General features: G+C 43.3%; 1 protein-coding gene across 3 annotated transcripts; it reads left to right on the plus strand.

Moving 5' to 3' along the window:
• Positions 1–1,048: 1,048 nt before the first annotated feature.
• nox5 (NADPH oxidase, EF-hand calcium binding domain 5) lies at positions 1,049–24,074 on the plus strand. Of its 3 annotated transcripts, none has more exons than XM_048256543.1 (17): positions 1,049–1,340; positions 3,645–3,795; positions 3,910–4,060; positions 10,998–11,208; positions 14,754–14,991; positions 15,453–15,606; positions 15,714–15,895; positions 16,012–16,194; positions 16,396–16,528; positions 16,698–16,840; positions 17,724–17,888; positions 17,979–18,023; positions 18,380–18,504; positions 18,935–19,019; positions 19,643–19,742; positions 19,862–20,028; positions 22,954–24,074. In XM_048256543.1, exons 1-17 carry the CDS (start codon positions 1,156–1,158, stop codon positions 23,083–23,085), a joined length of 2,550 nt encoding a protein of 849 aa, XP_048112500.1. In that variant the 5' UTR covers positions 1,049–1,155; the 3' UTR covers positions 23,086–24,074. The 3 variants fall into 3 exon arrangements, with proteins under 3 accessions (XP_048112500.1, XP_048112501.1, XP_048112502.1); XM_048256544.1 differs by having other exon boundaries at positions 1,236–1,375; XM_048256545.1 differs by lacking the exon at positions 1,049–1,340 and adding an exon at positions 3,398–3,403.
• Positions 24,075–24,090: the final 16 nt, after the last annotated feature.

Genomic DNA, 24,090 nt, shown 5'->3' on the forward strand with positions numbered 1-24,090 from the left:
GCCGCTATAGGTGGCACGGAAATAGAGTAGAGACATTGCTTGACACCATGGGTTACATAAGCGCCCCGCCTGGTAGCCTACTCTGGCTCAAAGACCGCATTTGCAAGGCTTTAGTCGTTTCATTGTTTCAAATGTTCTATTAATGTCGATACATAATAGCCATTGCAGCAAAATACCGTCTTCGACCGTCGTTGTATGGCGATTCCAGCCCGCGCCTGCAGGTTTATAGAAAGGCATTGTACGCTGTTCAGTCGTGGCGAGGACCCCTTTCCGCTGGGTGTGTTTCGCTGGCTGCATAGCGAACAAATTTGCTGCACAGTGCTGCAGCTGCCACAATCGGCGAACTGCGTCCTTGATTTGCGCAGGTTTAATGTACATAGCGCAGCTCGTAGAACAGGCAACTGTGCTGCCTTCCTACCAAAGTTTTGTTTTGTGTGCTGCTTAGATTTAAAAATGTTGTCATTCCTTCGTAAATGTTAAATTATGTCGGGTCAACAGTCACAACCACTAAAATAGACTTTTATCTAATGACAAAGTTGCACTAGGTTGCATTGAAAAAACTGAACCAACTCAAAATGAGGGCTTTAGCATCGTTATTAATGTAGCTGCATACGGAATATAACTATTTCATATCCACGTATGTTCATAGGTCTACAATAAAAATGTGGCATCTACATTAGTCAATACAGCGAAAATATGAAAGCTCCCCCTCACCTAAAAAGATGTGATCTTACTCCACCTAGTGGCTGAATGGATAATTAACCAATGAAAACCAATAGTCAGAATATCTTACTCAAAATAATAAAGAGCATGCAAAGTCCCAAAATAACTTCACAATAAAAATGGCATGAAATAGATTGAAAGGCTACATGCTGTTTTGTTTATTATTTTGGGTAAGATTATTTTAAATTACTCATGATCATGACAAAGATTTGTCTTTCAGTTGGTGTCTTAGCAACATAGATATTAGATCAGATCAAGCTAGTTGGAAAGATGGAAGCAGCCTTTACCCATGATACCAGAATGGAGTTTATATCTTCAATTGATCTTGATTTATTGGTAAACATCTAAACTTGTAATATATATAAATTCTGAAGGCTGTGGAGTGTGAATGAAAGGCCTGTTGCTGTCCTGCTCCTCTGCACAGTGGGAAGTATGGTTGTCAGGGACAGCTGCTGTGCTCTTCCTTCTCAAGCCTGTTGGACAGCAGGCAGCCGTGGCTGGAGAACCTCAGGAAGGGGGGCAGACCTCCTTCACCTCAGAGAACAATCTCTTTACTTACACATATACAGAGGAACAGGAACGTCTCACCCAAAGGCACTTCTACGAGTCTGGTTTATGTAAGTGACAAAAAGAGAGGATATCATTTTCACAGGTAAATATTGATTCTTTTGGGAATTGGTGGTTCTATCTGTGGATGACTTTGATCAAAGGCCAGATAATCCAACCATTTACCAGTGTAGCGTGTATGACTTTTTGATTATGAATTAGTCAAATTATTGCAAGTACATTTTAAGATACTATACGGCATGTTTTTGCTTTATCATATTGCATGTAGTGTCAGCTGTTTTATGAGCCACTGACCCAAGCAACCAAAGACTTATAAGGATGTCACAGTGATTTAATGTATCATTCTTTTTCTCTGAGAACTGTATTTACGACCATGCACGCGTATTGATAATCTGTGACCATCGGAGCAAATGTAACTTACAGTGTCCCACCCACAGCTCTGCTACTGTAGAGATGCGATGAGAGCCGCATGAGACGAATGCTCCTGCTTGTGCTTGTGGTCTCCTTGGTCTGTGATATCCTATACTGGTCTGTGGTCTGGTGTACTGGTCTGTGGTCTCTAATTGTCTGTGGTACTGGTCTGTGGTCTCCTATACTGGTCTGTGGTCTATTGTACTGGTCTGGGATCTCTTCTAATGGTCTGTGGTCTCTAATGGTCTCTGGTCTGCTATACTGGTCTGTGATCATACTTTTTTTTTTTTAAATGGTGTGGTTTTTATCCTTGAACGTTTTAAAGACAAAGGACAGGTGCATTGATTTTAGACGTGTTCAGCCTTCTCCTGACATCATAGTGATTGATGGTCAGACAGTTGAATCTGTAGAGTCTTATAAGTACTTTAGGCACTTTTCTTGACAACAAGCTGACATTTGAGAAAAATACTGACTCGATCTATAAGAAAAGTCAGCTGTGTCTTTCATTGTCTTAGAAAACTTTCTAAATTCCAGGTTGACTCTACCTTGATGACTATGTTTTATCTTTTTTTTTATTGAGTCTGTTATTACGTTTTCCTTTATTTGTTGGTTTCAATCGTTCAGGGTAAAAGAGAGGAATCTACTGAACAAGGTTGTTAGTGTTAATAGTAAAATCACTGGGTTTGCACAAGAAACATTTACAACAACTAGCTGCTTAAGAAAGCAAACTTTATCTTGTCTGACGGTTCTCATCCTCTACATCAACAGTTTCAGTTTCTACCATCAGGTTCACTGCTCAGACTTCCACTTCCAAAACAAACATATACAAACACTCCTTTGTTCCTTCTGCTGTCTCTCTTCTAAACGCCAGGAGGGTCATTCCACGTCAATTCAACCAGGGCCCACGCACTTAGGTCTCAAAAAATTCTGAAAAAATTACCAGGTGTACCTATGTTACCCAGGAGACACACTGTAAAATTACTCTTATGTAAGATCAATACTTTCCAAGATACAGCCAGTTTCACAGGGGGAGGGGGTGTCGATTTTGTTCGGCCTCTTTTTTTTTTCAAAGTTCACAAGCTCACAGCGCAAGAACTAAACCATGTAGGAGGCTCAAATTTTGCATGCTGGTACATAAATAGGAATAGTATGTAGCAAAATCGTCACATTTGGTCTGGATAATCCTGCATGGTCATAGCTGTCCCTCAAAGTTGATACAATTTTTATTGGAGTTTTTGGCTGGGCTCTGTTTAAGCCTTAAGAAGACATATTTGTACTCAACATAGGCTCTTGATTTATTTTCCTTACTGAGATAAGTAGAAACACTCTCACAAAAAACAATGAACAGAAAATAAATCCCTTCAGGGTCTGAACAGCAGACCTTACAAGTTTAAAAAATCATTTTGGTTCTCATTTTCAGAGCACCCAAACACCTTGTGGGAATATACAAAGATTTTTAAAATATTTTTTTCTTTATTCTCCATGATCTTTTCTTTTTAAAAACACCAATTTGACTTGTCTTATGCAAATCTTTCTTTTTCACTTTCCACCCTGAACATGGGCAAAATGCACCATCGACATCAATGGGCAAAATGCACCATCGACATCAACATAGGTACACCTGGTAATTTTTTCAGATTTTTTTGAGACCTAAGTGCTTGGGCCCTGGTTGAACTGACGTGGAATGACCCAGGAGGAAAAGGTAGTTTATCCATTATTGATCAGGATGTGCATTATGTTATTTATTATACTATGTGTATTTTTGTAATTTTGTGTGCTCCTACTGCTGTGAAACAGATTGCCCCACTGGGGGACAAATAAAGGCATTGATTGATTGATCTGCAGTACTGGTCTGTGGTCTCCTAAACTGGTCTGTGGTCATCTACACTGGTCTGTGGTCTGTTGTGCTGACTGCTGTGTTCTGTGTTCTGACTGTCCCTCAGGGCTATAAGGAACAGCAGCACTCCATGTACCATGAGTCAGGATGAGGACGCTCGGTGGCTGGAGTGGGTCACCAAACAGTTTGAGAGTATCGCTGGTGATGACAAAGAGATTGACCTGGATGAGTTTAAAACTGCCCTCAAAGTGAAAGAGGTGACTGGTTTTGTGTGACCCTGGGGTGGAGGCTGGGCCAGGGCCCAAGTGCTGTTGGATTTTGTTGTTCTAATATGTTTGTTTATTTGTGTGTTTGTGGTTGTTGTGGTGCAGTCCTTCTTTGCAGAGCGTTTTTTTGCTCTGTTTGACTCGGACGGCAGCAGTTCCATCAGCCTGGACGAGCTGCTGGGCGCACTAGACCTACTCATACACGGCAGCGAGACGGACAAGCTGCGCTTCCTCTTCCAGGTCTACGATGTGGATGGTGAGGGGGGGCGTCACATACACACACACACACACACACACTCTCTCTACCAGGTCTGCGATGTGGACGGTGGGGGTCATATTTTATATGTTTCGACCTAATTTCTCACATCAGAGACTATACAATTATTATATATATATAATAATTGTATTTTTCTCATCAATCCACACACAATACTCCAACACTCCACAAAAAAGCAGGTGTTTGGAGTGTTTCGTAAATTTACAAAAAATAAAAGACTGAAATATTCCATTTACATACGTATTTAGACCCTTTGTTATGACGCTTGCAATTGAGCTCTGGTGCCTCCTACTTCTATCAATGGTCCTTGAGATGCTTCTACAACTTGATTGGAGTCCACCTGTGCCTAAATTAATTCACTGGAATTTATTAGGAGAGGCACACATCTCTTCATATAAGGTCTCACAGTTGATGGTGTATGTCAGAGTTTGTAGAGTATATTCACTAAGTGAAAAGACAGCAACCCTTGATCTGGCACCCAGGGAGCAGATGGGGGTTGGGGTTCCATGGATGTGGGGAAGTGCTGTTCACTCACATTTTACCAGTAGGCCATGGATGCCCTCATGCATTAAGCACTCAAAAAACTCTTCAATATACTGTATGAGTCAATATCACTATGAAGTGCCTTTGGTGTCCTCATCAGACTCACTCAGTCATCATGAAAATGTAGCAGAATAATGAAAGTCTGAGGTCTTATTATAAGTGGCCAAACACTTGCACACATATCAGTACAAGGATAAGTCTCTTAAAATTTGTTTCCTTCATTTTATACAATTTCTTTTCATTGGATGTATGCATTGATTTTGGCATGTCCCACACACTGCTTTCGGCTAACTACAGTGTGTGTAATAAGTGGTTAAATGATACTAAATCAAAAAAACGTTTACATGGTTTTAGTGTCCACAATAAGTTATTTGATAAAACAAGTCATTTTGATCATGTATATTGTATTTTCATAATCATATTGAACATTTTGCATGTGTCCCTGAAATTGGCGGTCCACCCTGTCATTATGGGGTAACTGTCCCTTTAAGAAACCCACTGATGTTTTCAGTGACATCACTACGAGCATTTTTTCTTTCTTCAATGGAGGCTGAAGCAGTGGCGAGTTGCAGAGTAAGTATTTACACTTATGTTTCATAATTTTCATCATATTATGTGTGTGTAGTTGGATGTTGTCAAGCTTAACATGTCCACTCTGTCATAGTGAAATATCAATTGATAGAAAACCTATCAGAACTTTGAAATATATTTGTAAAACAGTACATAGTCAGCTTGCTGACTGTAGCATGTTGCTAAGTGAAGATCCACCATGTGCTCATTAAATGCTAACATTAGCCAAAAATGTCCACCCTGTCATTGTCCACCCTGTCAGCAAGCCTTCCATGACAGGGTGGACATGGTTCATGACAGGAAGGACATGTGCATAGTTTAGGCCACATGCTGATAATGTTACACATATTACAACAGCTATTACACACATTTTATAACAGTACATGCTATACATAGTAAATTTGGACAATTGGACAATTTGGACAATTTTTTGGCGACATCGGTATCAGCAAGCCTAGTTTGATAAGGCAAGCCTAGTTTACAGGGACTGCCAATTAAAATGTGTAAGGGAACATTTTGAATCGTCTTTTTCAAGGAATGAGATCAAAAGGAGCTGAGATAGCAAGGAGATATCGGGAACGTCGTGATGCTGACCCAGACAGAAGAAGAAAGTACCTTGAGAAAGGGTCAAATGGAAAAAAGACAGAGAGACTGGAAAGAAGAAGGGTGTCAATGAGCTCAGTGAGAGAGAGAAGAGGGCAAAAAGAAAGAAATGGAAAGAGGCAAAAAAGTCAAGCCAGAGCCAGAAACAGGGCTAGTGCTTTGCTACAGTCAGAGACACCACCCAACTCCCCTGCTGAAACTCCTGAAAATCAGCGTGAGCCAGGGCCCTCCAGGTTAGATCATTGGAAGTTTAGCTGATGAGACTTATTAGAAAGTTTAGATTTATTTGAAGGACAATTATCAACTGTTTATGTCCACATAAAATGACATATGAAGGGTTCAGATGCAAAAGCCTCTAAATGCCACTTACGTCAAAAATGAGATAAAGATGGTGAATGGATGCTCTCCACACATAGTATATGGTAACCTTCTAACACTGTTCCGGTCAAAAATGACCGATTTAACCATTCCCTGTACCATAAATATAGCATTTTTCATCAGACTGCCTCAAGATCTTATGATATCCTTCACAAAAGGCTTTTTGAACACATCAAATTTATTTTGACTACTTTCTTTGAATTTTGAGTGATTTATTCAACGTAGAAACACTTTTTTTGTTTACGGTCAAAAATGACCGCCATAGGAAATGAATGGGAAAGAGTATAATTTTCATCCAGGAGACAAAAGACATCTCCTTACACACACTCCTACAACTTACCACCAATGTTCCCACACACATGCATGCACACACACACACACACACAAACAGACACACATACAGTACACACATGTACACCCACTCACAGACACACACACACACTCAGTACATGTTGTCAGTTCAAGTTGTCATGTTGCCACATGTACGTGTGTGAACCACCAATGTTCGCACACATAGGCATTCACACACATACAGAAACACACCCACCCCACACACACACAAACATACACACACACACACATGTACACACACACACACAGTTCCTGTTGTCAGTTCATGTTGTCATGTTTCCACATGTGCAGGAAAACCACCAATGTTTGCACACATGCATGTACACACACACAGAAACACTCACACCCACACACACACATTTACACCCACTCTCTCACTCACACACACACACACACACAGTTCATGTTGTCAGTTAAAATAATTTAACTTCAAAACCCACTAAATACCACTCTTTCCTGGTCTGACATTGATTTATAGGCAAAAACCTATAGGAGCCTGATTTTAAATGCTCATTTAAAAGAAAAGTGGTCAAGATGGATTTAGAGGGTTTTGCATCTGAACTCTTCATATTGATAACTAACTTGCTAAAATCAGATAAAAAAATCCTTACAAATATTTTGTGTTTCAGGCAACGGCATCAAGGGGAAAGCATTCAAAGGAGTGCGAAGAGAAAAACTGAAAAACAGATTGAAATATTAGAGGCACAGCTCAAAAAAGAGAAAAAAACTGAAGAGGTACCATCGGGCCAAGAAAGAAAGTCCGTCCAAATCACCACGCATGCAAAAGTCAATGCTTTGTTGGCACGTCCAAAAGTGAATTCACCCATCAAAGAGCTCTTCTTTTCCATACATCCCTGATTGAAAATATTAGAAGAAAATATGAACATGCAAAAACAAACAGAGAGAAGCAGCTGATAGCAAAAGTGGTCAGTGGAAACATTCTAAAGAAGTATAAGCTCCAAAAGCATGCCCAGACTGCTTTTGGCTACTCTAAGAAGATAGCAAAGTATCCTGTGGATCTGACTCCACCGTGGGAGGAGGTGCGTCAGTCGAAATGACATTAGGAAGAAGGTTACATCATTTTTTCTTCGAGATGATGTTAGTCGAATGACAACTGGCATAAACAAACAGTCACCGCGGCTGAAGTATAAAATGCAAGAGGTTGCTTACTGACACAATGAAGAACTTGCATAGGAGGTTTCTCTCTGAGCACATTGGCCACATGTCATACACCTCCTTTTGCCGTCCTCAGACCCTTTTGGGTGGTAACCCCCTCTACCTCTGACCGTGGACACATGTCTCTGCAAAAGCATGAGAACTTGCAATTCATTGCCAATGCCTTGCAGAGCCAAAGGGTTACTGTCCTCAAGAAACATTGAGGAAATGTCTGAAGCAACCATGTGTGACCCGAAAGCCAAGGTCTGTGCTTATGGTGAGTGCAGTGAATGCCTCCCTAACTTGTCACCCGATGCTGAAAACCCCTGGGAAGAGAACATTAGTTTATTTCAGTGGATGACAGAGAAGATCAAGAAGGATGAGAAGGTGTCAACAATAACAGTGAAAAGGGAGATAACAAAAACAGAGCATGAGCTTAACACAGATTTCCAGGAGAGGCTTGTTCATTTTAGGAGCCATGTCTTCAACATTAAATGGCAATTTGATGCCTACAGGGAGCTCAGGAGGAGTCTGAAGCCCAATGAGTCCCTCTTGCATATAGATTTTAGCGAAAATTACTCATGTAAGTACAGCGAAGAAATACAATCTGTGCATTTTGGAGGCTCACACAAGCAGGCCAGTCTGCACACTGGAGTGCTCTACACCACTGGTGAACAAGCCAAACACCTTCTGCTCCATATCACCCTCCAGAAGACATGACCCTGTGGCCATCTGGGCCCACCTTGATCCAGTTCTGAAGGTAGTGAGAGAACGACACCCTCAAGTCAGCACACTTCATTTTTTCAGCGATGGGCCTGCAACACAGTATCGACAAAAGGGACATTTCTTCTACCTCTCAACAGAACCCTACAAGTATGGCTTCAAAGAAATAACATGGAATTTCTTTGAGGCTAATCATGGGAAGGGGGCACCAGACGGTGTAGGTGGGGCCCTCAAGAGGTCAGCAGACCGGATTGTAGCCCATGGAGGAGACATTCCTGATGCCCAGAGCTTGTATAACAAGCTGAAAAGCCTGGACACATCTGTCGAGCTGTTCTTCATCCCAGAGAGGGATATTGAATCAAAGCCTGAGATACCTGCAATAGCTGCCGAAAAGGCACTATGAGAATCCACCAAGCTATCAGTCTGACACCGGCCAAATGAAATACAGAGACATTTCATGTCTATGTAAAAGGGGAGAAAGGTGTTTTGGACTGCCCCCTGCTTTAATCTTCAAGAGGTCACTCTAGCTAATGTTCCTGTTTCATCTGACAAGTCCCCAGCATGTGGAAAGACACCAGATAATCCTAGGAGACCAGAAATGATTGAGGTAAAGCACATTGGAGAGTGGTGCGTTGTTAATTATGACAATGAAGCATACCCAGGTATCATCATGGATGCAGAAGGGCATAGTGTGAAAGTTAAGTGTATGCAACGCCATGGCATAAACCAGTTCAAATGGCCAGGTCTTGGGGCGACATCTGTTGGTACCATGACTGGCAGGTACTTTGCCTAATACCAGAACCACAGGCTCTGAACAAAGCTCTTTACAGATTGAAGCGCCTGCGTGGAAGTATGTGGAACAGCAACTGCAGAACTGAGCGAGCCATGTCTCTTCAGAAAGGGAGAGACTGTTTGGAGATCGTCAAGTGATCTTTCTGAAATATTCTGTTTTTTCAAATCAACTGTTCTCCACTTAAAAAAAATGTTTTCTTCTTGTTCTACAGTTGAATGTTTGACTTTCACTGTGCAGAGTTTAACGCTAGAAGGCCACATTAATGTCTCATTTTGGGCATCTTTTCAGTGGCTGCTTGCAGGTAGAGTGGATCAAAACTAGTCTGTTCAACTGGTAATTTCCCCTACATGGGAAAAGGCATTTTTACACAATTTTCTTGCATTGTTCCTTGCATTTATGGGGCCATTCAATGACATTCCACAACATGTCCACCCTGTCATGCCCAGGGTCCACCCTGTCATGTCTCTGTCCACCCTGTTATTTTCATGTTCTATGAAAATAAACAAATTATTTCCACAAGTTAGCAAAATCTTTTGTGTGATTCCTTTATAAACAAATGAGGGCCAAATAGTATTGTTTGACAAATTGACCAGATATCTTTGTTGTTAGATTTTATTTAGAAAAGAAAAGTGCAACTCTCGCGTGAGATTTTATAGAGAAACAAATAGTTTGCCATAATTTCATTATTATCCAAATACTTTTCCCATTAACTAAAAATGTATTGTTGAGAAAGGGACTAAATAGTTTTCTGAAAATGTACATTTTATAATCACTATGTAATTACAATGTATTTACTCTGTTTTGAAATTGTCCATGACAGGGTGGACATATTTTGCTGTTTGCATGTAAATTGTCTGCTTGCAGTTAATTTATAAAAAGTGTGGGAGCTTGACCAATATGTATTTTCTAACAGCATAACATATACTTAATACAATGAATATGAAGTTCAATGGAAAATCTCAGCTTTTTGGGGGATGGGAAGTCTCAAAGGCACCTTATGGTGATATTGACTCGTATACTGGTAAACAAAAGAGGGTTCGTGGTGGTGGTTAGATTTCTTGTCAAATTAGGTGCATCATCTCAGTTCCTAAACATTTACAGAATTTTGTTAAATGATGAGGTGAAGCAGCACAAAGGTAAACATTCCCTGTCCCAACTTTTTTTTTAAAAACATGTTGCTGGCAGCAAATTTAAAATGATATTTTCCATGAAATAGTCCAAATTTTCATTTTCAACATTCATTTGAACACACACATCCAGGTCTACCATGTGGACGGGCTGAGCAGGTAGGAGGTCACACTCACACACACTACACACACACACACACACACACACACTCACATACACATACATGACACACACACACTACACAGCAGAAGAATAGAATGTTAAACAGGAACATTCATGTTTATTGGTAGTTTCATTCTCTGTATCGTTACCCTGCATATCTGAGTGTTCAGTGCCCAATGTTATTAAAAGTGGCAGAAGATATTTCCTGAAAAACATTCAGGAAAGCTATGTTCAGTTATTAATATTTAAAACAAAAACATATCTGTGTAAAGATAGTTGGCATTTTACGTGCATATAAATATATTTTACAGTTAAGTCCAAGTTAATAGTTGTTTATGAACTGCTGCTAAGTGTGGTGCATCCATGTTGTGTCTGCTATAGTATGCTAGCATGGTATAGCACAATAGCATGATATAGCATACTAGCATGATAGCACAATAGCATGGTATAGCATACTAGCATGGTATAGCATAATAGCATCAGATAATCCCAATCCCGTCCCCCACTCAGGCAGCGGCTCCATAGACCCAGACGAGCTGCGCACGGTGCTGAAGTCGTGCCTGCGTGAGAGCGCCATCTCCCTGCCGGAGGAGAAGCTGGACGACCTGACGCTCGCTCTGTTCGAGTCAGCTGATAAGGACAACAGCGGCTTCATCACATTTGAGGAGCTGAAGGCCGAGCTGGAGAACTTTCCAGAAGTCATGGAGAATCTCACCATCAGGTGTGCATTCAGCACAAACACACACAGACACACTCTCTCATAGCTGCCAACTCTCACGCATTGGCCGTGAGACACACGCATTTGATTAGTTTCACACACTCACACGCCACACCCCCGATTTCTCACGCTGAAGTGTCAACCCGGTCGGTCAGATGCCTGAAATATGAGTTTAGCCTTACTATAGATCTACCTGTTGAGCCACGGTTATGCTTTCAGAGACGGTGAGAGGGTTCAAGAGCACCCCGTCATTTCTCTCATTTGCGATGCTAATTCAGAAGCCATCCCATTCGCATCTCCCCCGCATTTCCCCGGCTTCAGGTATGCTTTGAGTATTATTGAGTGTTTTTCACGCTGAAGTGTCAACCTGGTAGGTCAAATACCTGGCAGATGAGGTTCAACTAAACTAAACCTATACATATGATATCACACATCATGTGAACAAACGGAATCTAAGCTTTCCAATGATATTAGCGCCAAGTTGCTGTGATAAATGGTTCGCGAGAAAATTATCATTGAACCGACATGCAATTTATTTGCATTTTCCACACAGTGCACACCCATTACTCTCGGTTTAATATCTCACTAACCCTTCACACAACACGTGGCAAACCCAATATCACAATAAACCGCAAACATTACTGAATACGAGGATATAAAGCATTCCTCTGTGCAATAAGTGGTTCCTGAGTAGCCTAATCCGGTTTTGAAATTGCAACACATTTCTACATAGCCTCATTGGGACGAAATTATAATGTATTGTAATGTAAACTATTTGTCAGTAGGCCTACATACATTTTTGTAAATTGCTCAGCCATAGATTATCCCACTATCATGGTTCTTATATTGTCAGGTTCCAGCTAATCCCACTTACACAGATAAATTAATATATTTATATTTGCATGCTTCCTAGTGACATTAATGCAATATGAAGAAAATCAAATAACGAGACACAAATATTGATATAAAGCCTGACATAAGCCATATGCAAACATTCACATCATGCAGATATGGGTACATCCTGAAAAAGGAATAGCATGTAGTAGGCTATAGGCTTACAATGACCAATATATTATCTTAAATGAACTAGCTGAATAACACAGGTGACCACTTCTGCATAATTTCATGGAGTGCTGAAATGTTTCTGAACTGTGAAATGTAGGCCTAGCAAATGTTTTGTGGTTGTGAACTTATTGCAATATCCATAACTATTCCACCTGTGTATGCATGGTCATAATTCTGAAGTGCAAAATAGCTTAGGCTACAGCACAAATATTTCCATAAAAATAAGCAAGTCTGACTCCTCAGAATTTATTTTGAAAGTGCACCTGATTGATGCATTTAAAAGTTAAAATATAAAAACATTTCTTAAATTCTTACCAAACACCCACCCACTTTTAAAATTGTTAGTTAGTTTTGGACCCCCCACACACACACACACACACACACACACACACACACTTTTTCGTATGAAATACCAGTGCTGTTTTCATCATCTGTTTAGTGCTTCATTGTCATTTTCATTGGATTCTCCCATTTGCACGTAAATCGCCATAAACTTTTTTTTTTGTTACACGCGATTCTCCCATTCTGCTGTCACACACACAGTGACAAGCCAAATCCCCTGCAGTGTTGAAGAGATCAGTGTCCCCCCTCACTTTGATAAGGTAAAAGCCTTATAGGTGCACGCCTAAATAAATAATAACCTATAGGTTTACGCTTAGGCTATGTAAAACTCCCCATTAACAGCATCACGCCACTAACCACAGCGACTGCAACAATCTGCGTATTCACTCTGTTGGATATCTGAAGCTAGTTTGTCTACTTATATACTGTAAATCCTCAAATTATGGCCAGGGTCTTAAGACAAAGTACAGGCCTTTAGGGGCAGGATTGTATTCGAGACAGCCCTTTATTTCTTATGCAAGTTTTATTTTGAGACATGTTTCTTGGGAGCGCATACTGGTAGGCCTTCAAAAGCATGACATTTTCGGTTTAGTTTGATATTTAATTTACCTTTGGACTGTTTGATTATATTGTTAAATGTTGGGACTGATGGGCACTGAAATCTGGGGAGGTATTTGATGATCACCATTACTTATATAGTTGAAAGAGTGTTGGGATTTCAAACAAACCATCCGCTTTCATGCGTTCATTGAACGTCTCTGCGGTGCTGTAATGGAAAACCTTATTACTGTAGCCAAGTAGCCTATCGAGTTATTTTTTAAATTATGCATGATTTACTTTTTTATTAATTTCAGAGGCTGGCTTTATTTTGTTATATAGAAGTATCTAAATAACCTGTTAAAATGTACCAGAATTCAGGAAATTGCATCTAGTCCAAAAAAAATTCTCTGGGGGAGGACCCCATACCCCCCACTGAAATGTCCCACCCATTTTCAGAATGCCTCCGACGCCCATGGTCCTACTAGTAGGCTAGATCCCTTTGATACCAATGTTAATTTTACTCTAGGACCCTGGTCCCAGGGATGGATTACTGCACAGGCCTTCCGGGCCCAGACCCAGGGGCACAAAGGTGTCAGGCCCCTGAAGCCCAAGCCTTTGCATGGAATCATTGCCTCAATATCAATCACATCAGGATGTAGGCTATGAATCTGATTGAATTTAGTATTGGCCATCCCTAAAATGCACGAGAATACAGGAAATCACATCAAACAAATTAAAAACATTCTGGGGAGGACCCCCCAAACCCCCTTCCACCTACTGACAATTAGTGGGGAGCCCTTATACATGTGGGCTCAGGGGCCCAAAAAATCCGTCCATGCCTGGTCCTACACCTGAGAACCACTGATGTCGTTTTTTTTTTTACTGTGCGGTATAATGCTGAATGAGCCAAACAAAAATTTCCGCAGCAAAATTTTGGTTGGCCCCACCAAATCTCACTCCAAGGTTTTTTGAAAAGTTGGCAGCCCTGCTCTCTCACACACACACACACACATACACACACACACACTCTCACACACACACACTCACACATACACACACACACACACACACACACACACACACACACACACACACACACAGCGGCAACAAGGACGAGATCCTTACAGTTCAAACATCGGTTTACTAGTTTACCCCCTGCACACTAGACCTGTGTCTGTGTGATCAGTTTACTAGAGTCTGTGACTAGATCACCCTGCACACTAGACCTGTGTCTGTGTGATCAGTTTACTAGAGTCTGAGACTAGATCCTCCTGCACACTAGACCCGTGTCTGTGTGATCCTCCTGTCATTCTCTCTGTCCTTGATCTGCACACTATGTGTGTCTATATATGTCTGTGTTCCTGTTCTTTCCTGTCCACTATATATTTGTGTGTGTGTGTGTGTGTGTGTGTGTGTGTGTGTGTGTATGAGTGTGTTTTCTGTCCTTACCTGCCCACTTTATGTGTGTGTGTGTGTGTGTATGTGTGTTTGTGTGTGTGTGTATGTATGCATATGTGTGTGTCTGTGTGAGAGTGTGTGTGTATGTGTATGTATGTGTGTGTGTGGGCATGTGTGTGTGTGCATGCGTTTGTTGTCTGCAGTGCAGCTAACTGGCTGAAGCCTCCTGAGGTCGAGACAAGGCGGCATCCAACGCCACGCTATCTGACGCGTGTCTACTGGCACAACAACAGCCGCAAGCTGCTCTTCCTGTGCTTCTACGCCTGCCTCAACGGCCTGCTCTTTGTGCTGGCCATGCTGCAGAACATGGCAGGGGGCGCCAGCTACATGCTGGCCAAAGGCTGTGGCCAGTGCCTCAACCTCAACTGCACTGTCGTCATGGTGAGCCACTCACACACAGAAACACTTGGTTGTCATGGTGAACAGGAGATTAAAGGCCATTGTGCCTAGGACAGGACATTTACTTGTTGCTGTGAAATCAGATTTTTAAATGTTTGTTTGTGTGCGTGTGTGTTTGTTTGGGGGGGTGGCACGTGATGTTTTGTGTGTCAAAGATGTATCATCACTGAAAATATTTCTGTAAGGAATTGATTGATTGGTGGATTCAAATAAAGAATTCAAATGTGTATGGGTGGGTGTGTGTGTATGTATATGTGTGTGTGTGTGTGTGTGTGTGTGTGTGTGTGTGTGTGTGTGTGTGTGTGTGTGTGTGTGTGTGTGTGTGTGCGTGCGTGTTTGAGCGCACGTGTGTGTGTGAGCATGTGTGTGTCTGTGTATTTGTGTGTGTGTGTGTGTGTGAGCATATATGTTTTGTGTGTGTGTGTGTGTGTGTGTGTATTCAGATCCTCATGCTCAGACGCTGTCTAACATGGCTGAGGGCCACCTGGTTAGTGCGTGTGCTGCCTCTGGACCAGAACATCCTGTTGCACCAGATCGTGGGCTACACCATCCTACTCTTCTCCCTGGTGCACACCACCGCACACGTCACCAACTTTGGTAAAACACACACACACACACACACAAAACCTCACACACACACACCCTCACGGCACATGTCGTGACCTGTCTCCTCCATTTTACACGTCGTGACCTGTCTCCTCCAGTTCAGCTGTCCCAGAGCGACGGCAGGGGAACTTACCAGCTGTGGGAGTACCTGCTGACCACGAGGCCTGGGATTGGCTGGGTCCACGGCTCTGCCTCCATCACTGGCATCGTCCTCCAGCTCATCATCTGCCTCATGACCGTGTGCTCCAGCACATTTGTGCGTCGCAGCGGCCACTTCGAGGTCAGAATCAAACGCCTCGAACGCACATATCTTCATATCCCACAAACCCAAACACCCCATACCCCTCACTCTTCCAGACCCAAACGCGTGAGTCTCACTCGCCTGCTGGCTTGCAGGTGTTCTACTGGTCCCACCTGTCGTACGTGTGGGTGTGGGCACTGCTCATCGTTCACTGTGCCAACTTCTGGAAGTGGTTCGCTGTGCCAGGAGCAGTGTTCCTGGTGGAGAAGATTGTGGGCATCGCCGTGTCCCGCATAGGCGGACTTTACATCGTTGAGGTCAACCTTCTGCCATCCAAGGTGCTGTTCTCGCCTGCTGCAGTTTGTGTGTGAACATGCTCAGTGCTGTACTTACCTGATTGTAGACACGACTGAGGTTGCTTACTGGGGTGTGTGTGTGTGTGTGTGTGTGTGTGTGTGTGTGTGTGTGTGTGAACATGCTCAGTACTGCACTTCCCTGACTGTACACACGACTGTGCTCTATTTTTGTGCGATATCCAGGTCACCCACCTTGTGATCAAACGGCCACCATTTTTTCATTTCAAACCTGGAGACTATGTCTATCTCAACATTCCTGCCATCGCCAAATATGAGTGGCACCCATTTACCATCAGCAGTGCCCCAGAGCAGCCAGGTAGCCGGAGGCTGTTAATGAATATTAATATGATTGTCATTAATAGGTGTATTGATGGGTGGCTACTGTATGCTGTATATAACACCATTGAATGTATAGGGTTAAAATGCTGCTGTATGAACACCTTTGGATGTATGGGGTTAAAATGCTGATCTTCTGCTGCGTCCAGATACCATCTGGGTCCATATTCGCTCCATGGGCCAGTGGACCAATCGACTCTTTGAGTACTTCAGGCAGCCGGACCTCCAGGCGGTCAGCACCAAGCGGCTCACCGCCAGCCTGAGGAACCGTCAGCACCAGAGGAGGACACAGGTCTCTTTCAACATCCCCCAACAACACCCTCCACATCCCCAACACCCTCAACACCCCCCATCCCCAACACCCTCCACATCCCCAACACCATCAACACCCTCCACATCCCCAACACCATCAACACCCTCCACATCCCCAACACCCTCCACATCCCCAACACCATCAACACCCTCCACATCCCCAACACCATCAACACCCTCCACATCCCCAACACCCTCCACATCCCCAACACCATCAACACCTCCACATCCCCAACACCATCAACACCCTCCACATCCCCAACACCCTCCACGTCCCCAACACCCTCCACACCCTCCACATCCCCAACACCCTCCACACCCTCCACATCCCCAACACCCTCCACCCTCCACACCCTCCACATCCCCAACACCCCAACACCCTCAACACCCTCCATATCCCCAACACCCTCCACATCCCCAACACCCTCCACATCCCCAACACCCTCCACATCCCCAACACCCTTCACATCCCCAACACCCCAACACCCTCAACACCCTCAACACCCTCCACATCCCCAACACCCTCAACACCCTCAACACTCGTCACATCCCCAACACCCTCAACACCCTGGGCTATACACTTCATTACATTGGCTTACACTTCAGTTAGTAGAATGGGGGGTATTGATATACAGAAAGCTTGCCAACCCTAGTCACCTTAGTGCTTCTCTCTGACTAAACTCAGATGCACAACTAGATATTCATTCATGTTCATCAATTAATTACATTCAATTAATTTCATTGAACATCAAATTGAATTGATTCTGATTTCTAGGCAAATGAAGTATCACTTGCACTGCAGGGAAGGCAGATCTGCCTTACAGCATCTCCTGAGGCTCACCTCATCTCCATGCCCCATACAGGAGGAGCTCTTTAAGAGCACGTCCTGGAACAGCGCTGTGGCGTCTAATAAAGACGAGGCGGTGGAGCTGACTCTGTATCGGCCCAACGGCCCACGGGGAGGTCTGAAGCACCAGCCCGACCCGGCGACGCAGGCGGAGCAGGGGGATCTCCCAGTGGTCAGGGAGGTGGGTGGACCCCTGTGTAGACAGGCAGCCTCAGTCTTACAGACGGATGCTTATTTTGCATTCTAAACAATTTTTTTTTTGCTTTCACAGATTTCTGCAAAGTTGAGTGACAACCACAGATATTGTAACATAAAGGTGGGCATCTCACAAGAATATACTGTATGAGGTTGCACTGGCATCTCACAAGAATATACTGTATGAGGTTGCACTGAAACTGCTCACTATTCAAAGTATATGACTCTTTATCAGCATTTCCTGCAGTAAAGTATCAGTTTAGATTTGCGCTCTCCTCATTTGCACTTTCTCACTACTGTGTCCTTCAGTAGAATGATTTCTACCTGTTCTCCAGTGTCCTGTAGCATGATCTCTGTGTTCTCAAGTGTTCTGTAGTCATCTTGGTGTTATCCAGTGTTCTGTAGAATGGTTTGTGTGTTCTTCAGAGTTCTGTGGTACCATCCAGTGTTCTGTACAATTACCTCTGTGTTCTGCAGTGTTATGTGGATGGGCCATACGGAACCCCCACACGTCAGATCTTTGCGTCAGAGCATGCGGTTTTGATTGGCGCCGGCATTGGTATCACTCCTTTCGCTTCCATCCTGCAGAGCATCATGTACCGGTGAGTCCCAAGCAAACCCAACATGACCACAGACATGATCACAGACAAACATGAACATGATCACAGACATGCCACAGACAAACATGTTCATGTTCAAAGCATGTTCAGTGCTTTGAGTTACATGATAAAGCGCTCTACAAATAAAATGTAGATAAATAAACATGAACATGATCAAAGACGCCAGCGACTGCCACTGAGAAGGGAAGATTTAGTTGTCTAAAGAATTAAAAGAACTATAACTTTACTTTTAATGCCAGTTACTGTCAGCATATGAAGCATTGTGTTCATATGTACACAGAGATAGATGAGTACTTTCTCTCCCATCACACAGACATGTTCATGTGCGTATTTAATCAGCCTGAGTGACCTGCACAGAGACACTTGCAGCTGCACTGAAGCTCTGCTGATTTGTGCTCCCTCTGGGTTGCAGGTATCGCATGAGGAAGCAGAACTGCCCCAACTGCAACTACTCCTGGTGTGAGAACATCAAGAACAGTGAGATGAAGCTGAGGAAGGTAGGTCTGCTCGAGCAGTGCAGACTGGGTAATCTACCAGAGTGTAGGGCTGGGTAAAGTACAGTGTTGGGTCAATCACGGGTCACAGTGCTGGGTAAACCACCAGAGTGCAGGTATTTCTGGAATATTATGGAATTTTGGAAAGTCTATTCCAGACATGGAAAGTCAGGGAATTTTATCATTTTTGGGGCAAAGTCATGGAATATCAGGGAATGTTATTGTAGCAGTTTAAAACTGACTTGCCAAAATATATTAATATAAATATATTTCCACACAGAATTGGTGTATGTCTGGTTATTAGCTTTACTGCTTGCTTGAGTAGTTGTGGTTAATCCAACTTTGTTTATTCAATGCCCATTTATTCTAGCCTAGAAATCTAGACGCACCCTAGCGGCAGCAAATGTAATTTGCAGCCAGGGTAGTCTAGCAAATCTCCGTTGGCTTGCGAGCTAGAACTTCGGTCAGGCCAATCACATCAGTGGACTTAACTTAGTGCTGGGTAAACCACTGAGTGCAGTGCAGTGCTGGGTAAACCACCAGAGTGCAGTGCAGTGCTGAGTGAACCACTGTAGCACAGTGCTGGGTAAACCACTGGATGCTCACCCTGCCCCTCTGCCCCATAGGTGGACTTCATCTGGATAAACCGGGACCAGAAGTCTTTTGAGTGGTTTGTGAGCCTGCTGACCAAGCTGGAGATGGACCAGGCAGACATGGAGCCCGAGGGTGCGTTCAGCGAGAGGAGCCAAGGCTCCTTGCGCACAGATACATTTCAGCAAATATGCATCTTTTGATATGTCTTCAAATGTGTGTGTGTATGTGTGTGTGTGTGTTTGTGTTTTCAGGGCGCTTCTTGGAGATGCATATGTACATGACCTCTGCTCTCAGTAAAAATGATATGAAGGCCATTGGCCTGCAGATGGCGCTGGACCTGCTGGCTAAGAAGGAGATGCGGGACTCCATTACTGGCCTGCGCACACGCACACAGCCTGGACGGCCAGAGTGGAGCAAGGTAGCTACACTGGCCACCGCGGCTCAGTTAGACAGTACTAATGTTAGTTAGACAGTACTGATACCAGTTAGACAGTACTGATGCCAGTTAGACAGTACTGATACCAGTTAGACTAGGGTTTTTCAAAGGGGGTATCGCCCCCTGGGGGTGGTTCGTACAACCTAGGGGGGCACTGAGAACGTGAGAGGTTTTTTTTTGTTTTTTACATTTGAAACTTTCATGGTTTTCACATATTTTTGGTGCAAAAATAGGCTACCTGAAATAAATAGGCTATTTTCATTCATGGGTTTCTAACCCCTCTACTGTCCCAGCTACATTTTACTGTTTATCTCTGCTCAGTGGTCATACAGTGCAGTTCGGGCCTGCACACGCCCGGACTCACGTCCCCCAGCCCCAGTCGTCATCTCTATAGTAACGCCGATAAACATAACCCAAGTTCGCGGCTTAACAGTTCAATAACCAATAAAAATGTACACAGCACTGCACATGCAGTCAAAATATCGCAACCACCTAAACTTGATCAGCTCTTGTGCTCTCAGATCTTATGCTTGATCACCCTCAAGCACATTGGACTTTCTTAATTTAACTTATATAGTGTATTTAGTTTTTAGCTTTGTTAGTTTTCTTATCTGTCTTATCTTCTACTGTCTTTATTGTACAGTGGAGTTTAGTTATATGTTTATACTTACACTTATGTTTACCACTTCTGCTGTAAGTGCATGTTGTGTGTTATGTCTGTATGCTACCGAGACCCTTGAATTTCCCCTTGAGGATCAATAAAGTATCTATCTATCTATCTATCTATCTATCTAAATTGACCTCTCAATGTCTAGACGTCAAGACGCTGGCAGCGAGCCATCAACCACAGGGCTCTCCTTAATTTTGTTTCATAGCCCGTTTTCCGTTCGCTGTTGTTCTGCAGCTGCTCTGAGCGTAGTCTCCACGAAAAGACAGTTGCTAATCAAATACGAAATATATATAGGGAGGGAAAGTAATCTCATTGCCACCTAGTGGTTGCATTCCTAGAGTTTGGGCGCTTAATCTCAGTACAGCATACAGCAATTTGCTTAACTGGCTTAACATATTTTTGTAATAACAGAACGTGATGTAAACCGTGTGGTGATTACCTTTATGTCTGGATAACTGGTGTTGTGCTTCTACTCACATGAAGAGCTGGCAGTAAGTGTTAAAGCGATGATTCGGAGTAATTTCACCCTAGGGTCATTTGCACCATGACACCCTCCCAGAACCTGTTTTCCCTTGGTCGAACCAGAGCCCGTTTACGGAGAGCCGGATCACTACCTATTAACTCCATTGTACCTGCAATCTGCTGCAGTTCCGCTAGGGGCGATCACGAATAAGTGCAAAAACAATGGGGGTCTATGGAGGTAGACGGCTAAATGTGTCTCTTTCACCTGGTTGTCGTTGAAAAATCGTAGATTTGATTATGGTTTCTGCAAGCTCAATATGGATTATAGGTCAAAAGTTGAATGAACGAGTACTTACGTCCTTTCAATTTCTTACAGGTTGGGTCGTTGTTGACCACAACACACTAGCTTTCTGCTAATGAATGACGTCATTGACGCATTTGAAAGGCTTTTTAGAACAAATAAGTGACTCAAAAAATATAATACTCAGCGGTGTGTATTTTCTCTGCCCCCTCTTTCGCATGCAACATTCAAATTTCTGGGCAAAAAATTATATCCCGAGAAAAGTGGATTTGAGGGGTACAGCTCCATAGACCTCCATTCATTCTGCACTTATTTGTGAGCGCCCTCATGTGGAACCAGAACAGGAACTGCAACCAGTTCAGAAACCGGAAGTTTCCCGAGAGTGGCGGTTCTCCCCTTATTAGACATTCTCTGGTCGAACCCTGGTCGAGTAGCCCTGACAGAAACTAATGAGTTTCTGCAGGCGTAATGAACCAACTTTTATCTCGTAAGTGATAGTCTCAGGCAAGTGTTATTTAAATACTGTAGAAGTTTCGTACCATTCAGGGCATTATTAGTGGGGTAATTTACGAGATAAAAGTTGGTTCCATTACGCCTGCAGAAACTCATTCGTTTCTCACAACGCTACTCGACCAGGGTTCGACCAAGGGCAAACAGATTCTGTGAGGGTGTTTGGCTCGGGGTCATGGTGCAAAGGACCCTAGGGTGAAATTACTCCGAACCATCGCTTTAAGTGTCAATGCTAACCAGGCTAATAAACAAACCATGCTACCATGAGTAACGTCGAAGGGTAGTCACGTCACTTCTTTTGTAGTCCGTTTATGAAACAAGCAAATAGACACAATATATTCCAACAACCTTGTTATTATAACCAGAAATTACTGTATGTCTGAGGTTATTTGTGTGGTGTCTGCCAGCCAGTTCATGTTACATTACTATAATGTACTATAAAATTATACATTGTCCAATCGGATAACCCTATCGCTGAAAGCAAAATATGTCTGAGGTGATTTGCTAAGCTTCTGTCAGCAAACTAGCATGTTGCTAAGCTAACTAACCACAGTAGGTTGCTGAAGTACCCCGGTCTGTGTCACTTTGACGGTAAGTTGCTATTTTGAGAAGGTGTCAGGTGATGGTGTAGGGCTTGGAGGGCTACAGGGCAGAAGGCAGAACCATAACTGTGAGTTTAGACAGTGCTCATGCCAATAGGTGATGAAGCAGATGTGTGTGTGTGTGTGTGTGTGTGTGTGTGTGTTTGTGGTGTGTGTGTATGTGGTGTGTGTGTGTTTTTGTGGTATGAGTTTGTAGTGTGTGTGTGTGTGTGTGTGTGTGTGTATGTGTGGTGTGTGGTTTGGTTTGTGTGTGTGTGTTTGTGGTTTGTGTGTGTGTGTGTGCGTGGGTGTGTTTTTGTGTTTGTGTGTCTGATCTGGGCAGATCTGTGTGTACTTTAGGGCTTTGTGTTCTCTGATGGCAGGTGTTCCAGAAGGTGTCTCAGGAGAACAAGGGCAAGGTGCACGTGTTCTACTGCGGTTCTCCTGCCCTCGCCAAGATCATCAAGGCTCAGTGTGAGAACTTTGGCTTCCACTTCTACAAGGAGAACTTCTGAGCAAAACACACACTCTCACACACTCTGGACTCTCTTACCGCAAACCCACACACTGTTACACACTCTGCACTGTCTCTAACCGCAAACCCACACACACACTCACAGACTCTGGACTGTCTCTTACCACAAACCTGCACACTGTTACACACTCTGCACTGTCTCTAACCGCAAACCCACACACACACTCTGGACTGTCTCTTACCACAAACCCACACACACACTCACACTCTGGACTGTGCCACGCCACAAACCCACACACACACTCTCGCAGACTCTGGACTGTCTCTTACCGCAAACTCACACACACACTCACACTCCGGACTGTATCCCACTGCAAACCCACACACACACTCACACACTCTCTGGACTGTGTCCCTCAGCATGATGCATGCTGCATGTGAGATCAGCTGTCTTGTCTGACTTTGCTCCTGTGCATCACTAGCTGTATTTACCTCAGAACCACAATCAGAAGCAGAGCTGAGATCATCCCTCTGTCTTGTCATCCCTCTCTCACAGTGGGTCTCACGCAGAAACATTGTCTCGTACATTCCCTGAGAAAAGTAATCTCCAGATGCACCAAACAGTCTTACTGACATGTATATTTGCTGTGATCCTGGTGTGCTGAATGACAAATCCCACTTCATTAGAAATTGTCAACGTATGGCTTTTTATTAGCATGAGTTCTGGTCCCCAAACATTATCTGAGGGGAGATGTTGTGCCATCTCTCCAAACATTATCTGAGGGCAGATGTCATGCCATCTCCCCAAACATTATCTGAGGACAGATGTCGTGCGGTGTCCCCAAACATTATCTGACGGCAGATGTCGTGCCATCTCTCCAAACATTATCTGAGGGGAGATGTTGTGCCATGTCCCCAAACATTATCTGAGGCCCAATTAATTATCACCACTTAAATGAATGAATGAATGAATGAATGAGTGAATGAAGACACTTAAAAAGGAATATGAAAATAATTCTATGTATACAATATCGGTGTATATATA

This window comes from Alosa alosa, chromosome 11 (assembly GCF_017589495.1).
Source record: "Alosa alosa isolate M-15738 ecotype Scorff River chromosome 11, AALO_Geno_1.1, whole genome shotgun sequence".
Lineage (NCBI taxonomy): Eukaryota > Metazoa > Chordata > Actinopteri > Clupeiformes > Clupeidae > Alosa > Alosa alosa.